Source organism: Penicillium odoratum, assembly GCF_028828045.1.
Source record: "Penicillium odoratum strain IBT 22623 chromosome Unknown utg000008l_segment0_segment0, whole genome shotgun sequence".
NCBI classification, from domain to species: Eukaryota; Fungi; Ascomycota; class Eurotiomycetes; order Eurotiales; family Aspergillaceae; genus Penicillium; species Penicillium odoratum.
Window position 1 is genome coordinate 4,618,522 of NW_026643150.1, and position 13,356 is coordinate 4,631,877.

A 13,356-nucleotide genomic window follows, 5' to 3' on the forward strand; every position below is an offset into this window, starting at 1 on the left:
CATTCCGAATCCTGCTGACGTATGCAAGGACCTGCTCTCGGGGGCCACCGACGAGGGGCACCGAATTTGGTCAGAAGCCACATAACCCTAGCCCTCCAGTCCAGATGACCACATGTGGTGGTTTAACCTGCCCGCCTCTTTGAGATCTGTGTCTCTGGCCCACGGTCCGATCGGCCATTTGTTAGGCCTTCTCGTGAACCTGAACAGATCCAGCTTTCTCAATAGAGGCGCGCACGGTGTACTGGGTGTCGATCCGGCGACCAGATCGCTCTGCACCGCCAAAGGTGGTATCTCCCCATTGCTATTATCATCAGATTCAATATGCGCATCCAACTCTAGCTGTTCAATCCATCCACCGGGGTCGAGATTCCTGTAGCAGTATTGACTTTTAGAAAATGGAGATTGTTCTAGGGAGGGGAACGCACTTGTAACACCTTTGCTAGACGCTGTCCCAATGCTCTGCGGTAAATGACCCAAGCATGATGCGCATGTGGATAAAGCTAAAGAGTTCAGTCTAGGTCCAATCGCGTAGCACGTCGTCAACTTCCAAGGTGCAGTTCTGAGACATCCACGATACAGGCGGAGGAAATAGATCTGCACGTCGAACAGAACGTCACAGAAGTTACGGAAGGTTCTTAATCAAAGGCTGGGAATATGTTCACCATCGGGAGACATATCGGCAACGTCACTGGGCTCAGCATTAGCGGGATTGAATAGCAATACGGAATGGTGATTATACGCACATAGCCCATAGTCCATGGCAGTTCCGATATCCAGGATATGCTGATCGAGGTCAGTACTAGGGTCCACTGATTCAAGGATGAGGATGTTCGATACCCGTGCATCTTGACCTATAGGTGTCTGAAACAGGGGGTTTGGTTTGTCAGCGTCGAGAACGATGGTAACGGCATGACTGGCGTGGTTAGATGAAATGCGCGTTTAAGAATGGCGGTGAGATACTCACCCAGCTTCTGAACCCTCAAACTGCAGCTCGTCGGCGGGGCTCCTAACGGCTGCCTAGTTCCATGCTGGACGGCATGGTTTCCTCCGCTCATCAGTATAGACTCTCTCATACTTTGATACCGACAGCCATTTTCTACAAGCCCTCGATAAACAGAAGATGTGATAGAGGTAGTTCAACTAGGTGAAAAGTGGTAAGAGGATCGTTGTCATATCCACTTGCGAACATTTGAACGTTCGAAACATGAATTTAGGGCAAAACGCACGATTGGTAGTCAGCATCGGCTGGATCACAAATGTATAAGTCGGGATCCAAACTATGATGCAGGTGATGAGCCTGGCAAATGACCAAGAGAACATGGAAAATACCACTGCAATATGAGGGTTGGCCATGATATAAGTCTTCGGGATGTTTAACGTTGTGGGGAGTTGGAAAGACGGGGTTTCGCCTCCTCCCGTTGCGATCACGGACTTCAATGTTTTGCTATATATCAGGAGTCAGGACGTGTGCCGAGGAATAATTCCATGATAGAACCTTGGAATATTATTATGGGTAATTATGATTTGCCGTGGGTCAAGTAAAGTGTGTGACCGAGCCATGTGAAGGTTTCAATTGGACAAATAATATACTTGGTTGACTTGCTGATCTTTCCGACCGTTGTAAATGGCTCCGCATGTTGGATAGTTTCCGTGGCTTGTCAAAGCAGAATGTTCTCAGAACAAAAAGCCAGGGTCGAGTTCATTGGACAAGGGCACAGTGCACATATATATATGATGAGATGAGGTATATGAAGTTTGAACCTTCTGTCATTCCAATCCCACTGCCCTAACTGTTTATACCATTCAACGGTCGATAGACATAAAATGATGCTAGAAGCTCATTTTCATACAAAGATTGTACTCTGAAAAATGATCATATGCAAATAATGTATTAGGTAATTTTTTTTAAAAAAAGTGAACTATGAGTCTCGGTCGGACACTACTTGCACGAAGCTATGCTGGACTGTCACACCTCCACTCCGATGGTTCGATGGATTTGCTACAGGGTTCAAAGCTTCCTGACTGCTGTTCGCATCGCTGGAAATTTGCGACCGAGGCGAGGATGCAATTTCAACCACAGTCGTTTTATTATTGGCATCGGTGTCGGGGCGCCAATTGCTGGGATCCTGGGAATGTTTCATACCATTACTCTTAAAGCTAGAGAGACGATATCGCCCTGAACTTTGTTCTGGAGTACGGCCATTCCGGCCGTAAGACATGCTTCCATCGAGGAGCCAGCGGAAAAGAGGGCGAAGAGTGATCAGACTACCAGCAGTGATTCCGAGGCCAGTTTCGATGATGGTCCAGATCGCGATTTGATAAGTGGAGTCTACAAGGAAATTAGTGCTCATTCTACCCGAACAGGATTAGGTTTTAGTAGCGCACATAGGAAATCAGGGTCCGCGTAGTAATGGAGGAATGGAAGCCGAATAATGACGGCCACACTAGCACTGATGATCGTTAGCTTGTCCGTCAGTCTCCGGGTTGGAATTTGCAAAGAACATACATGGCTCCCAAGCTGAGAATGCTTCCAACCGCCATCTTTGTTCTGTGATTCATCTGTAAATCCCAAACCAGGAAAATTGGCAGGATGCCAAGGGTGAAATCGCATATGATCGTGAAGGCGCTATAGAGATATGCAATATCGAGTAATATATCCACTGATAGACACTTTCCGGTATGTTCACCATCCACCTGATTCCAAAAATAGGAGATGGGGTGACAGTCCAAAAGGAGAACTAGCCAGAATATCAGACCGATGGCAATGGTCAGCCCGATGACACCCCAGAGAATGATGTGGTGCATTCTCTTCACAGTCAGTCGAAGCAGCGCAACGGCGATTGAGACTTTGGCAAAGGCAGATGCCCAGATGTAAAAGACTTGGCTGAGCCACCACCACTTTGTAAGAAATCCGATTTAGTAACTTTCCAACAAACCAGCAAAATGATTCTTTTCAACCCGTGGATGACATACCGTAAGCGCTGTTTTGTAGACCTCAATACTCGTGAAGTCTACGTATTTGTGACCTACTCCATTGGACGTTCCGACCATACAGCATATTGCCAGGATAATAAAGAGTACCTGAAAGAGCATTAGACAATCTGTTCTCACATGATATTCTGAGAAATTGTCATACCATTGCAACAATCATCAGGATATCATCCCAGCCAAAGGCCCGCACAATGACGGATCGAACAAAACATCTTAATGAAACTGTCACCATGGAGAGAAACATGAAAACGAGCGCCAAGGTAAAGATAGCAAGGCCTCGGCCTTCGAGGGGCATAGGGGTGCTCATTTTGAGCGACTCTCAGTCTTCCGGTTTGAATCGGTAAGGATTATGAACTTTGGACCGGGGTCAGTGATAGGTCATGGCGGTGAATTTGATTTATGACCTCTGGATGAGAGTCCATGGCTTAATTAAGAGTATTACTGAGGGGGGAAATCTCTGAAAGGGTGAAGCTTGGAAGGGCCCGAGCGCATCAGATGGGAAACTGGTACTGAATACTAAGCCTTAAACATCCAAAAGCTGTTCAGGATGTACGTTATTGTCCGCGAAACCCGCTTGATTACCGAGACAGTGGGCGCATCTAACCAGATCTGGTTGTGGTCCAAGTGCTTCGTGAAGAATTCAATTTCCCGATTCGCGGAGATCTGCAGATTAGCTCCGCAAAAAGCGGTAACTGGTGCATTGTATTATTTCCGCAATACCGCGCTATTGAAAGCCGAGCCGACAATACGAGCTGCTAACATGCGCTATGTTCCACTGATGACAGCTGAAAGTGGGCAAGTATCGCCTGTTGAAGCGTTCGATTGGCAGACAGAGGGGTTGACCCATTACTTCCCCCGCTTGATTTTGATAAAGTTTTTTTTTTAGCACCAGCCCCTGGATCTCTTGAAACAATAAGTTGTACTATTCTGAAACCTAGATGATGCGTGCACAACAAATGTCTATATGTAAAAAACATTTGAGCATTTCATGTATATAGTACATCTCGCAGGTATTCATGTATGACATCTGAACAGTAGTATATGAGGGTTGAAAGCAAAATTGGTTTTTTTTTCCGACCCACTAACATTTGGTTGAGAGGATCCACAATCAAAAGATCGACGCGGCTCTTGAGAACTTAAAACGGATTTCTGGCTGCAATAGGAGGTAAATTCTTAATGCTGGGTTTTGCGCGCACAATGTAGAAGCGCCGAACCGGCATTCTCCGAAATAACCCCCCTCTTCCAAGGTTCCATGGCTCTGAACGCCCTCATTTTGTAAACTCTGGAAGCGCCAAGACAATTAAAATACCTGGTCTATATTTCAATTCGTTGAAAAGGGGTAAAAGATAAATGATCACATCGAAAAATAACAGAGAAACGAAATCATCCAAACATTGAAAAAAAAAGACATGTTATTGTTTATTGTGGTAGCTACTAGTAGACATCCAGGCCAAAATATAAAGCCTTAAGTAGGAATAGGGAACTCAATAGGGGTGGAAACGAAAACAAGACGGAGCATATTGATGAAGTTTCAATGTGAATATTGCGAAATGAGGTAAAGTTCCAAAGTTAATACCATCCAGATAAACCCCTTGATCCGCCTCGTAGATAGAAACTCAGGGGCACCAGAGAAAGATCAAATGGCCATGGAAGGCAGTGATGAATATTCAATTCAAATAATAATCGATCTCTTTATTGGTGGTAACCAAAGAGCTAATCTTCAAAGATTAGGATTGCAGTCATCAACTATACTATTGTACAATAAGTCTTCTGCACAAGGCCTAGATGACGATTGCTTCTTGTTAGTCCAAGGCCGAAATAAGTATACAAGTATTAGTCATGGAGAACAATCCATGCTGTTTAATCAGTGGGCCAAAATAAAAAATTCGTCTTGTCATTACCTTTTGATATTGGTCTATGCACGACCGTTGACATCTCCAGTGGGTTCCTGGTTCTCGCACCTAAGCGAATTTGATGCTAAAGAGTCAATTACTGCCTCACTGCTCGTTGAGTATTAGTAGGTATTTGTGTTTTGAATGTGGGAGATCGTGGTAGAACAAGTCGTTGCTTTGAGGTAAAAGAAATATCCAACAGATTATTTAAAGGCTATTCTTTAATGAACCAAGGAATAACTTTCAAATCATCTTATCCAATACATTATTCGCGCAGAAAAAGTTGATAGACGGAGAACCAAAGAGCTAACACGACCATTGACAGTGAGAGATGCGGTGTAAGAAGCATCTAGTCGTAGCTAGCGGACACATTCACGCCCATGATGATCCAGCAGAAAATACCATCCTGGACTGAGTCGCCGAGCAGGGCAGGGCATATTCGAAGAACAGATCCGAAGGGGAGTCCTTTTTCTCGACAATAACGACGTGGTCATCAACATTCTCGGTGATATCGACAGTGTTGGTGTTGCAAGAGAAAGTGGCCTCAATTTTCGTGATCAGATCATGATCAAAGAAGAGTTGACCGATGTGAGAGATGTGACCGCTAGTGAGGGTGTTGTTGGCCAATTTGTGGGTATTTGTGTGGGCAATGACGTGGACGTGGGTGGCACGGCCAGATTAGTGTCCGGGAAACAAGATATTGAATTGGGCGACGCCGTCAGAGCCTGTCTTCTGAATGCCACGCAGGAAGGTCTTATTCAAATTGGAGGCATCGTCGCCGTCTCCGTTCATAGAGCTCTGGACCCCCGAGTAGACACACGTGCAGTTGCAGTTCCAAACGTCCCACCAGAGATCCTTGATCGGCTCGCAAGTTTTGATATCGATAGACTGCCCATCCAGGATAAGAGATATACCCGCCTAAGCGTTGCGGACATCGTTGCGGACAAGCTCGCGCTTGAGCTAGAAGGGGCCTACCTCTCCTTCTGGCGACAGGATGCAGGTAGGGTTCTTTGAGAAGAGCTCCAAGTCGGCGGTGTTGGCGGAAACCTGGAGGCTTGAGTGGTGCGAGCTGTGGACGATCTTGTCGGTGTCGCGGGAGGAGACAGCACGTTTCTCATTTGCCTTCATCATGGCAGCACGACGGGCACGTGCGCGGTCGTTGACACAACGCTTCTCTCCAGGTGATCGGCGCAGAGATCCAAAGAAGAGCGAACGTTTCTCAAAAAGTCTCTCTTGGACGCAACAGAGGACGAGCTGGGCTAGTGGGCTCCAGGGTGCGCCATGTAGAGGCCACTAAGGACAGCAATTGCGATCCTTTGGAAATGCATAGCTGGGAATGACTTCGAAAGAAGACTAAGCGATGTTTTGAAATGCCTTGAAATGCGAACTGATTCAACCCAAGTTCTAAAAACGCAGCACGTCTTTATGCCTAAGGCATATCCACTGTTCGAGACTTGTGCACTTATGTCTCACTATGTTTGGGTACAAAGTGGTAGTACGTCACGGTTAATGTGAGCAAGACATATTGGCGCTGGAGTGCCCAGTGGATGTCTCTCCACCAGTTCATATGTGAACTGGCGAATAAGATCCTTTCGATTGGATTCAAATGAGTGTCGAGTTGATATTTATATTGAAAATGGGCAAGTCTCACCGGAATAGGTACGCGATATGGGACCTGCAGTGATCGTCATTTAAAGATTCCCCAGTGGGCTGACCTGACATCTTGAAAATAATTCGGGCAGTGCCAGCCACAGCTAAAGGGGTGGATGCGTCCATTGGCCAGAAATCCCCAGTAGAGATTAATTAATCTGAGCAATTCTCGGGTTCTTCCTTGGAGGTTGCATCTCAAGTTAGAATGGTCTTTAGTTGTACACCTGGCCAGTCCGCAAGACGCCTGTATACGTGCACGAATTTTGCTGTAATTTTCAGAATGCATATACATAGCCACAAAATTTGAAATATGGAGCGATGCACTGCCGAGATGCCTCCAATCCGAGGCGTGGTGCAGTGCGCAGCCGTGCTTGAGGACTCAATTTACCAGAATATGACCCATGGAAAGTGGCGTGCTTCTAATAGACCCAAAATCCATGGTTCCATCATATTGCATTGGTTGCTGCTATCACATGAGCTGCAATTTTCTGTCATGCTCAGCTCCATTGCTGGAGTGGTCGGCAACCGTAGCCAGGCTATTTATGCAGCTGGCAATACAGTTCAAGATGCACTGGCACACTACCGCGGCAGCTTAGGGTTGCCAGCAGTCAGTATAGACCTCGGTCTGATGCTTGATATCGGTTTAATCGCCGAACGTGGTGGGGCACCCAATTTGAAGAAATGGGAGGCAGTAGGCATTCGCGAGGTGGAGTTCCATGCTCTCTTAACAGCGGCGATGACGGGCTACTGGAGCGGCTCGCCGGTCCCTACACAGCTCATATCAGGCCTACCAACCGGGGGTATTCTTCAAGCTGAGGGCCTAGATCATCCCTTTTAATGTTCTCAGTCATGGATGAGCAGCGCCACGCCGCCCATCGACGCAAGGTCGCTTCTATGTTTAGCATGACTTCAGTGGTCGCATACGAGCCATTTGTCAACACCTGCAACATGATGCTCGTGAAACAGTTCTCCGAGCGAGCTGCACGTGGCGGGAGCGTGGCTATCCACCGTTGGATGCAGTACTACGCCTTCGAGTGATTGGAGAGATAACCGTGGACGATAGGGTAGTTACCACCGGCATCGATTGGAACCGCGGGGTTGCAAGACACTTTTATCATGTTTGCAAATCGGTCCTCTGGGAGCAATCTCTCCAGACGGTCCAACGACTAGTGGATTGCCATCGTCCATTCATTGCTGCGGTAGTTCAGTGAGACCTCCCTTTCAAAGATTGAGTACCGGATCCCTGCCTGGGACAGTTAGCAAGGAGGAAACGAAAATGGATAAAGACAATAAATTTTTACTTGTTTCAGCGATTGAGCAAGAGCGAGCCCAGTGATACCGGATCCAATGACGAGGACGTGCATGTCCTGCGGCGTTGTTTGGGGGGCTGCCATCCTTGTTGGGAATTCTGAGCGTTGTACTTTGGGGCTTGCAAGAGTTCGGTTGCAATTTTATCAAACAGAATATTATAAAATCAGCCGTCACACACTTTGAGGATTTCCAGCTTCCAAATATCATACCATCATAGTGTAGGGGTGTCACTCACTTCGGGCGGTTGATGCCGATGGACCTCGGATTCCGAGTCCCTCAAAGTATACCCCCACTATCCTATGCAGTGAATTGGGCCCAAATCTCAGTGGATTGGACGAAACTATTGAGTATCTTGGTGAGGTAAAAAACTTAAAGTGTCAATACTTGTTTTACAAGTATCTAGTTGAGTGGCGGAAAGGTTGTTCAGGCCTCCGACTTCTCTCACATTGGACGTGCGGGAACCTCATCTTCATACTCTCTCAGTCTAGGAAATCCTCCAAGATACACATCTGAACATGGATATCTCGGAGTTATTCCTTTCTGGCACGCTTTCCGTCAAATTAGCATCCATTGCAGGCCTTTCAGTCTCACGTGTACGCTCAAAGACCCCCTTGGCCTTTTAGTCCTTCGTACTTCCCAGGTTCCTACTGACTTTTACATTTGGCCTAGTCACTGACCTGGGTTTTTCTGCAATGCCTTTATAATGCATTAATGCATCCACTCCGAGCACATCCAGGTCCTATACTCTGGGGCGCCAGCCGATTGCCGTGGTGCTGGTATCAGTCACGGGGAATTTTGAATCGAAAATTGCTGGAGCTTCATTCGAGATATGGTCCGACTGTTCGAGTGGCGCCGAATGAGCTCTCCTTTAACTCTGAGGCGGCTTGGAAGACGATATATGGCCCCAGATCAAATGAAACGGGAAAAGATCCCGTTTTCTCCCTCCATACCCCGACCGGGGTACAAAGTATGACGATCTGGCGTGATACTTTGTGACATTCAGGCTGACTGATCCAGATATTCTTACTGCCGACAGGCCTACTCATATGAGACAGCGACGCCTACTCTCCCACGCGTTTTCCGAAAAGGCCTTGCGCGAGCAGGAGGGAATCATACAGAGCTACGTGAAGGTTCTTGCAGACCAGCTCTCATCCAAATCGACCTCGGGCCCGTTGAACTTGGTCGACTGGTTTAACTTCACGAGTGAGTCATTTCATCGCATCCTAATACTGCTGTTAACGAATTTCAACTAGCATACGATCTTATCCGAGACCTTTCGTTTGGCGAAAGGTTCAACTGTCTAGATGAAGGCCAATATGACGGCTTTGTCTCTTCTATCCGGGATATCTCAAAGGAGCTCATTTTTATCCAAATGTTCAAATACTACGGTCTCCAGGCACTTCGAGGCATATTCACTCCACAATCTATCAAGGGCTCGCGTGCACAGAACATGAAGCGTGTGATGGGCGTGGTCAACCGACGGGTGGAAAAAGCGACCGATCGCAAAGACTTCTTGCACTACATTCTGGCTACCATGGAATCGGAAAAAGGCATGTCTCGGGAAGAGATGAATGTAAATGCCTTCAGCTTCAGCATCGCAGGCTCCGAATCGTCGGCAACTGTACTCAGTGGATTCTTCTACTACACACTCACCAATCCAGATATCCTAAAAAGACTTCTAGCGGAGATACGGGGAGTAATGGGGCGCTGGCTGCCAGAGACACAAAATCAACACCCCTACAACCAGGATAACCGCAACTGCGTGCAACCATTTTTCTTTTGGTCCAAGGAACTGCCTGGGAAAGAACTTAGCTTGGGCCGAGACACGTCTTATTGCGACGAAGCTTCTGCTTCAATTTGATATGGAGCTGGATCCAAGAAGCAAGGGATGGGCTGATGATCAGAAAATCTTTGGGTTCTGGGTTAAGCCGCCATTGTTGGTTCATCTGAAGCCGAGGGGCGGGGACTCGGAGTAGGCTCAGTTGGAGCACCTCGCGCGAAAATATTTATCAGACTTGAAGTTGTAATCACCCACAGTCCACATACGTGCGGGTACAGATATACAGAATTCCCATGGTTATTTTCAAAATTGATATGATCATATCTGCTTTCTCAATATACTTTAAGATTCAATCTATTAGTACTAGGTAGTAACACCTTTGCGTCCGTCTGGTCAACTGGTCAGTGCCACCAGTCCGTCGCAGCGCAACATTTGAACTGCAGACTCACACATGCATGTATAGGATCTTGTTCAAGTTACCCGCGATTATTTTATACTTCCAAGGCTCTCCAGGGCAATTTATCAACTTTTCCCCAGTGTGGACTACATACAGTCTCAAAATATGAAAAGAGATTTATTTGATGTGATGGGAAGAGTAAACATTGAATTATTTGTTCACTGGGAGGCTATTTAAACTGAGATACCCACTTGAGAGCCTTATCAGCTGCAACCTGGTCCACATACTTCTCTCCCTCGGTCGGGGGAATGGCAACACGCTTACTCTCCATGTCAGCGATATCATCCTCGCTCACGGGCACTGTCGCAAACCGTCGCAGGGCAGCCTTGTTGACTTCCGGAGTCAAGACCGTCCCTTCCCCGATGAGCTCTTCCAGGTGTGCAAAATAGCGGACGAAAGCTCCTGGCGTGATGGTGTTCATGAAAACAGCCTCCTCATCAAAAGGATTACTGAATCGATGAGGCAGTCTGATTGGAATTACCACCAGGTCTCCAGCTTTGGCGTCAACGTCCGGCCGACCGGGGCTGTGGAAGCGAACTCTTCCCTTCTGTTTTGAATAAGCTTCAAAGTCGAGCCCAACCGAGCTGATGCATTTCATACCGTCACGTAGAATCCCTCATCGTGCATCTCATGGAAATGGAAGACCGGTCCGTCGCTGTTAGGGGGAAGTAGGCTTTCGATGGCAGCCAGACGAAATTGTGTGTTAGAGCCGTCTTCCATGATACGATAAAGGTCTACACGCAGATAATTACTTAGAGTGCCCTTCAAATATTTGAACTGTCATGTCATCAGGATAGTTCTTACATTGGCCCAATCGCCGCCATGGCGTTTTGTCTGGCCGATAGTGGTTGATTTTCAGCGTGCTCGCATATTCTTGATCAACTTTGTCTGCCATGGCGTGTTAATGTCCAGATTACTGTTGTCTTGAGTTTCATGTGTCTTAGCGTTAGTAATTTATACATCCTTACGCTCAGCTCTAAGTGTCATATAGATCTCGGTTCCATCGCGATGTGCAAAGTGCCCGGAGTCTCGGGGCCCGAGATATGCGTCGTTGATCAGTTGACGGTTGGCGAGGCATCATTGTGCCCAAGAAGCAACGCGTCATGTAATTGATACAGCACATCTCAAGGCAGCTCATCAAATTCGGAATGCGGAGAACCTGCGTCTTCTATTTGTCTATCTTCTGCTTCAATAATCACTTCACTGGAAAATACTGCAAACATTTTGAAGGAACGTTCAAATTTTGGGGGCGAGTCAGGGTACCATTGTTTGCTGTGAGCTTCGACGCAGGACCTTTGGAGACGAGGGGAAAAAAAGCACATTTCTAGCTCATGTCGGATCGGACTGACAAATCCAGTTTGCGCAATCTTTTGCGATACATCTTGCCGCCTTTGCAAGTCTTGATGATCGGGCGAGGGATAAAATCATAGAAAATGCGCCTGATGTTCTTTCCTGAAACGTTGACACACCAGGTTTGATAACACAGCTAGATCAGATCCTCTATCTCGACAAGTGCATGCTCGACTGACCTATATCTCAAAAAATCTGCTCAGCAATGCCCCCACGGTAACGAAAATTTTTCCTTTCGCATCATTTTTACTACACTGCCGCAGAAATTGGCCCCATTACGGAGATTCAAAGTGAAATTTTACCGACCTTTCACTGACTTTCGCTCAAGATTTATCATCTCCTGCCGGGCTCAACTTCCCCTACGATATCACTCCGCGGATACAATCTGATGGTCACGATCCTGAAGCCATGGACATGGACAAGAATGAAGGGAATGAGATTACCAGTGATAATTCTGCACTACATACCGACACCTTCGACTTCCAAAAATTTCCACACCACCACGCGCCACTAGTAATTATAACAAGACCGCCGTCAATTTGGGAATGTCGGAGCCAGTACAGCAATATCCCGAAATCGGTGATGTGAAGAAATTCCTCGAAGATTGCCTCGAGGACATACACTCAAAGCTTGTCGAAACTGGCAACATGGACACTCCCTTGGGCAAAGCTTTCGCCTGCATATTCGAAAATCCGGCCACCGTGTATGAGGTAGATGAGAAAAGCCCAGCATCTAACATCTCGACCCAGTCTCAAGGTTCTTCTGTAAGAAGCTCAGTTTATTTTCATCTTTACTCACGTCCAAGACCATTGGAGCTACAGCAGCATTGAATCCGGCTCGGGTTTGCTGCGAGTGGGTGCTGTTGGAGACTTTGTGCTACACACGTTTAGGGATTGTTGTTCGCTGACCTTGGCTGGCCGTACCAGCCCAAGAGCTCTACGCCGTTTCGCGAGAGGGAGCCGAGAATTTCCAACCGCTTCCTGTCAATGGCGCCAAGCCATGGAAGTATCTCCAGAAGATAGACTTAGCACCTCTTGGTTCGTGGACTCTACGTCGACAGCTCCTGGACGCTCTGATGCGACGTAAATATTGCGCTCACGATATTTCCGCTGGCGCAGATGCTTTCGGAGTTGGCTAGCGTTCGAATGCTTCTTCGCACATACTCGCATGCAGGAAGCGATTCTGATCTTTGCATTTTCCTTGGGCCAATGCTGATAGTCTGTCTGATGCGCAACACAATCGCATGCATGATGTATAACTGTCATATTTGCCATGTGGCTGTCACGACTGGGAAGGACTGGCAATGATTGAGGACGATTGAGGTTATGGCTCTAAAGAGCAGCTCATGCAATAAATTTGAATCTAGCAGGTGCTAGCTAGAAATATCGATGATAGAAGCTAATATAAGCACAAAAACGTCACCCTCGTCCACGCCGCGTATTTGCATAGAGTAACTATCGCGTCTATAGACAGGGATGAAAGAGAGGAGTGTTTCTCCGCCTCCCCGATTGGGCTAACTTAGATTGTGTTTTTTTTTTCAATTCTTCTATCGTAGTCTGGATAGATGAGGAATACACCCGCATCTTGCTAAGCTTTCGGTCTGATCCCTCACGAGCAAGGGTTTCCTCTGCCCAGCGTTCTAGCACCCTAGGAGTAACTGGAAGGCCCCAATCACGCATTTTAGCAACCCAACGTGCTAAACTTGCTTCTTGATCAGGATCTAGGGCTCTGTTTGGAGGGACTATCTCCTTTAATCCGAACTTAACGCGTCGTGCAAGGGTCGTCCGATCGACCCCGAATTCCCGCGCAATTTGGGACCAAACAGGTTTTTCGATCAACCGGGCCTTCTGGATGGCCAGATCGAGGGCAGAAACGTCGTTTAGATGCTTTTGGCATGTTGGGCGGCGTTGGGAGGGTAAATTTGA

General features: G+C 47.1%; 7 protein-coding genes across 7 annotated transcripts; 3 read left to right on the forward strand and 4 right to left on the reverse strand.

The window, feature by feature from the left end:
- Positions 1 to 639: 639 nt before the first annotated feature.
- Positions 640 to 1,093, reverse strand: N7520_011978 (uncharacterized protein; the record flags this gene model as incomplete). The annotated part of the gene is made up of 3 exons (XM_057145911.1): positions 640 to 913; positions 965 to 1,017; positions 1,076 to 1,093. 3 exons carry the CDS (start codon positions 1,091 to 1,093, stop codon positions 640 to 642), a joined length of 345 nt encoding a protein of 114 aa, XP_056991665.1.
- An 826-nt stretch (positions 1,094 to 1,919) lies between these two features.
- On the reverse strand, positions 1,920 to 3,298 carry N7520_011979 (uncharacterized protein; the record flags this gene model as incomplete). Its single annotated transcript, XM_057145912.1, has 5 exons — positions 1,920 to 2,329; positions 2,386 to 2,450; positions 2,507 to 2,898; positions 2,974 to 3,081; positions 3,137 to 3,298. The coding sequence occupies 5 exons, from the start codon at positions 3,296 to 3,298 to the stop codon at positions 1,920 to 1,922; spliced, it is 1,137 nt and encodes a 378-aa protein (XP_056991666.1).
- Positions 3,299 to 5,255: 1,957 nt separating this feature from the next.
- On the reverse strand, positions 5,256 to 6,014 carry N7520_011980 (uncharacterized protein; the record flags this gene model as incomplete). Its single annotated transcript, XM_057145913.1, has 3 exons — positions 5,256 to 5,487; positions 5,578 to 5,801; positions 5,859 to 6,014. 3 exons carry the CDS (start codon positions 6,012 to 6,014, stop codon positions 5,256 to 5,258), a joined length of 612 nt encoding a protein of 203 aa, XP_056991667.1.
- Positions 6,015 to 6,843: 829 nt separating this feature from the next.
- Positions 6,844 to 7,371, forward strand: N7520_011981 (uncharacterized protein; the record flags this gene model as incomplete). Its single annotated transcript, XM_057145914.1, has 1 exon — positions 6,844 to 7,371. One exon carries the CDS (start codon positions 6,844 to 6,846, stop codon positions 7,369 to 7,371), a length of 528 nt encoding a protein of 175 aa, XP_056991668.1.
- Positions 7,372 to 8,890: 1,519 nt separating this feature from the next.
- Positions 8,891 to 9,705, forward strand: N7520_011982 (benzoate 4-monooxygenase cytochrome P450; the record flags this gene model as incomplete). The annotated part of the gene is made up of 2 exons (XM_057145915.1): positions 8,891 to 9,047; positions 9,098 to 9,705. The coding sequence occupies 2 exons, from the start codon at positions 8,891 to 8,893 to the stop codon at positions 9,703 to 9,705; spliced, it is 765 nt and encodes a 254-aa protein (XP_056991669.1).
- A 545-nt stretch (positions 9,706 to 10,250) lies between these two features.
- N7520_011983 (RmlC-like cupin) lies at positions 10,251 to 10,801 on the reverse strand (the record flags this gene model as incomplete). The annotated part of the gene is made up of 2 exons (XM_057145916.1): positions 10,251 to 10,628; positions 10,682 to 10,801. 2 exons carry the CDS (start codon positions 10,799 to 10,801, stop codon positions 10,251 to 10,253), a joined length of 498 nt encoding a protein of 165 aa, XP_056991670.1.
- A 1,175-nt stretch (positions 10,802 to 11,976) lies between these two features.
- Positions 11,977 to 12,569, forward strand: N7520_011984 (uncharacterized protein; the record flags this gene model as incomplete). Its single annotated transcript, XM_057145917.1, has 2 exons — positions 11,977 to 12,187; positions 12,358 to 12,569. The coding sequence occupies 2 exons, from the start codon at positions 11,977 to 11,979 to the stop codon at positions 12,567 to 12,569; spliced, it is 423 nt and encodes a 140-aa protein (XP_056991671.1).
- Between the last annotated feature and the right edge of the window lie 787 nt (positions 12,570 to 13,356).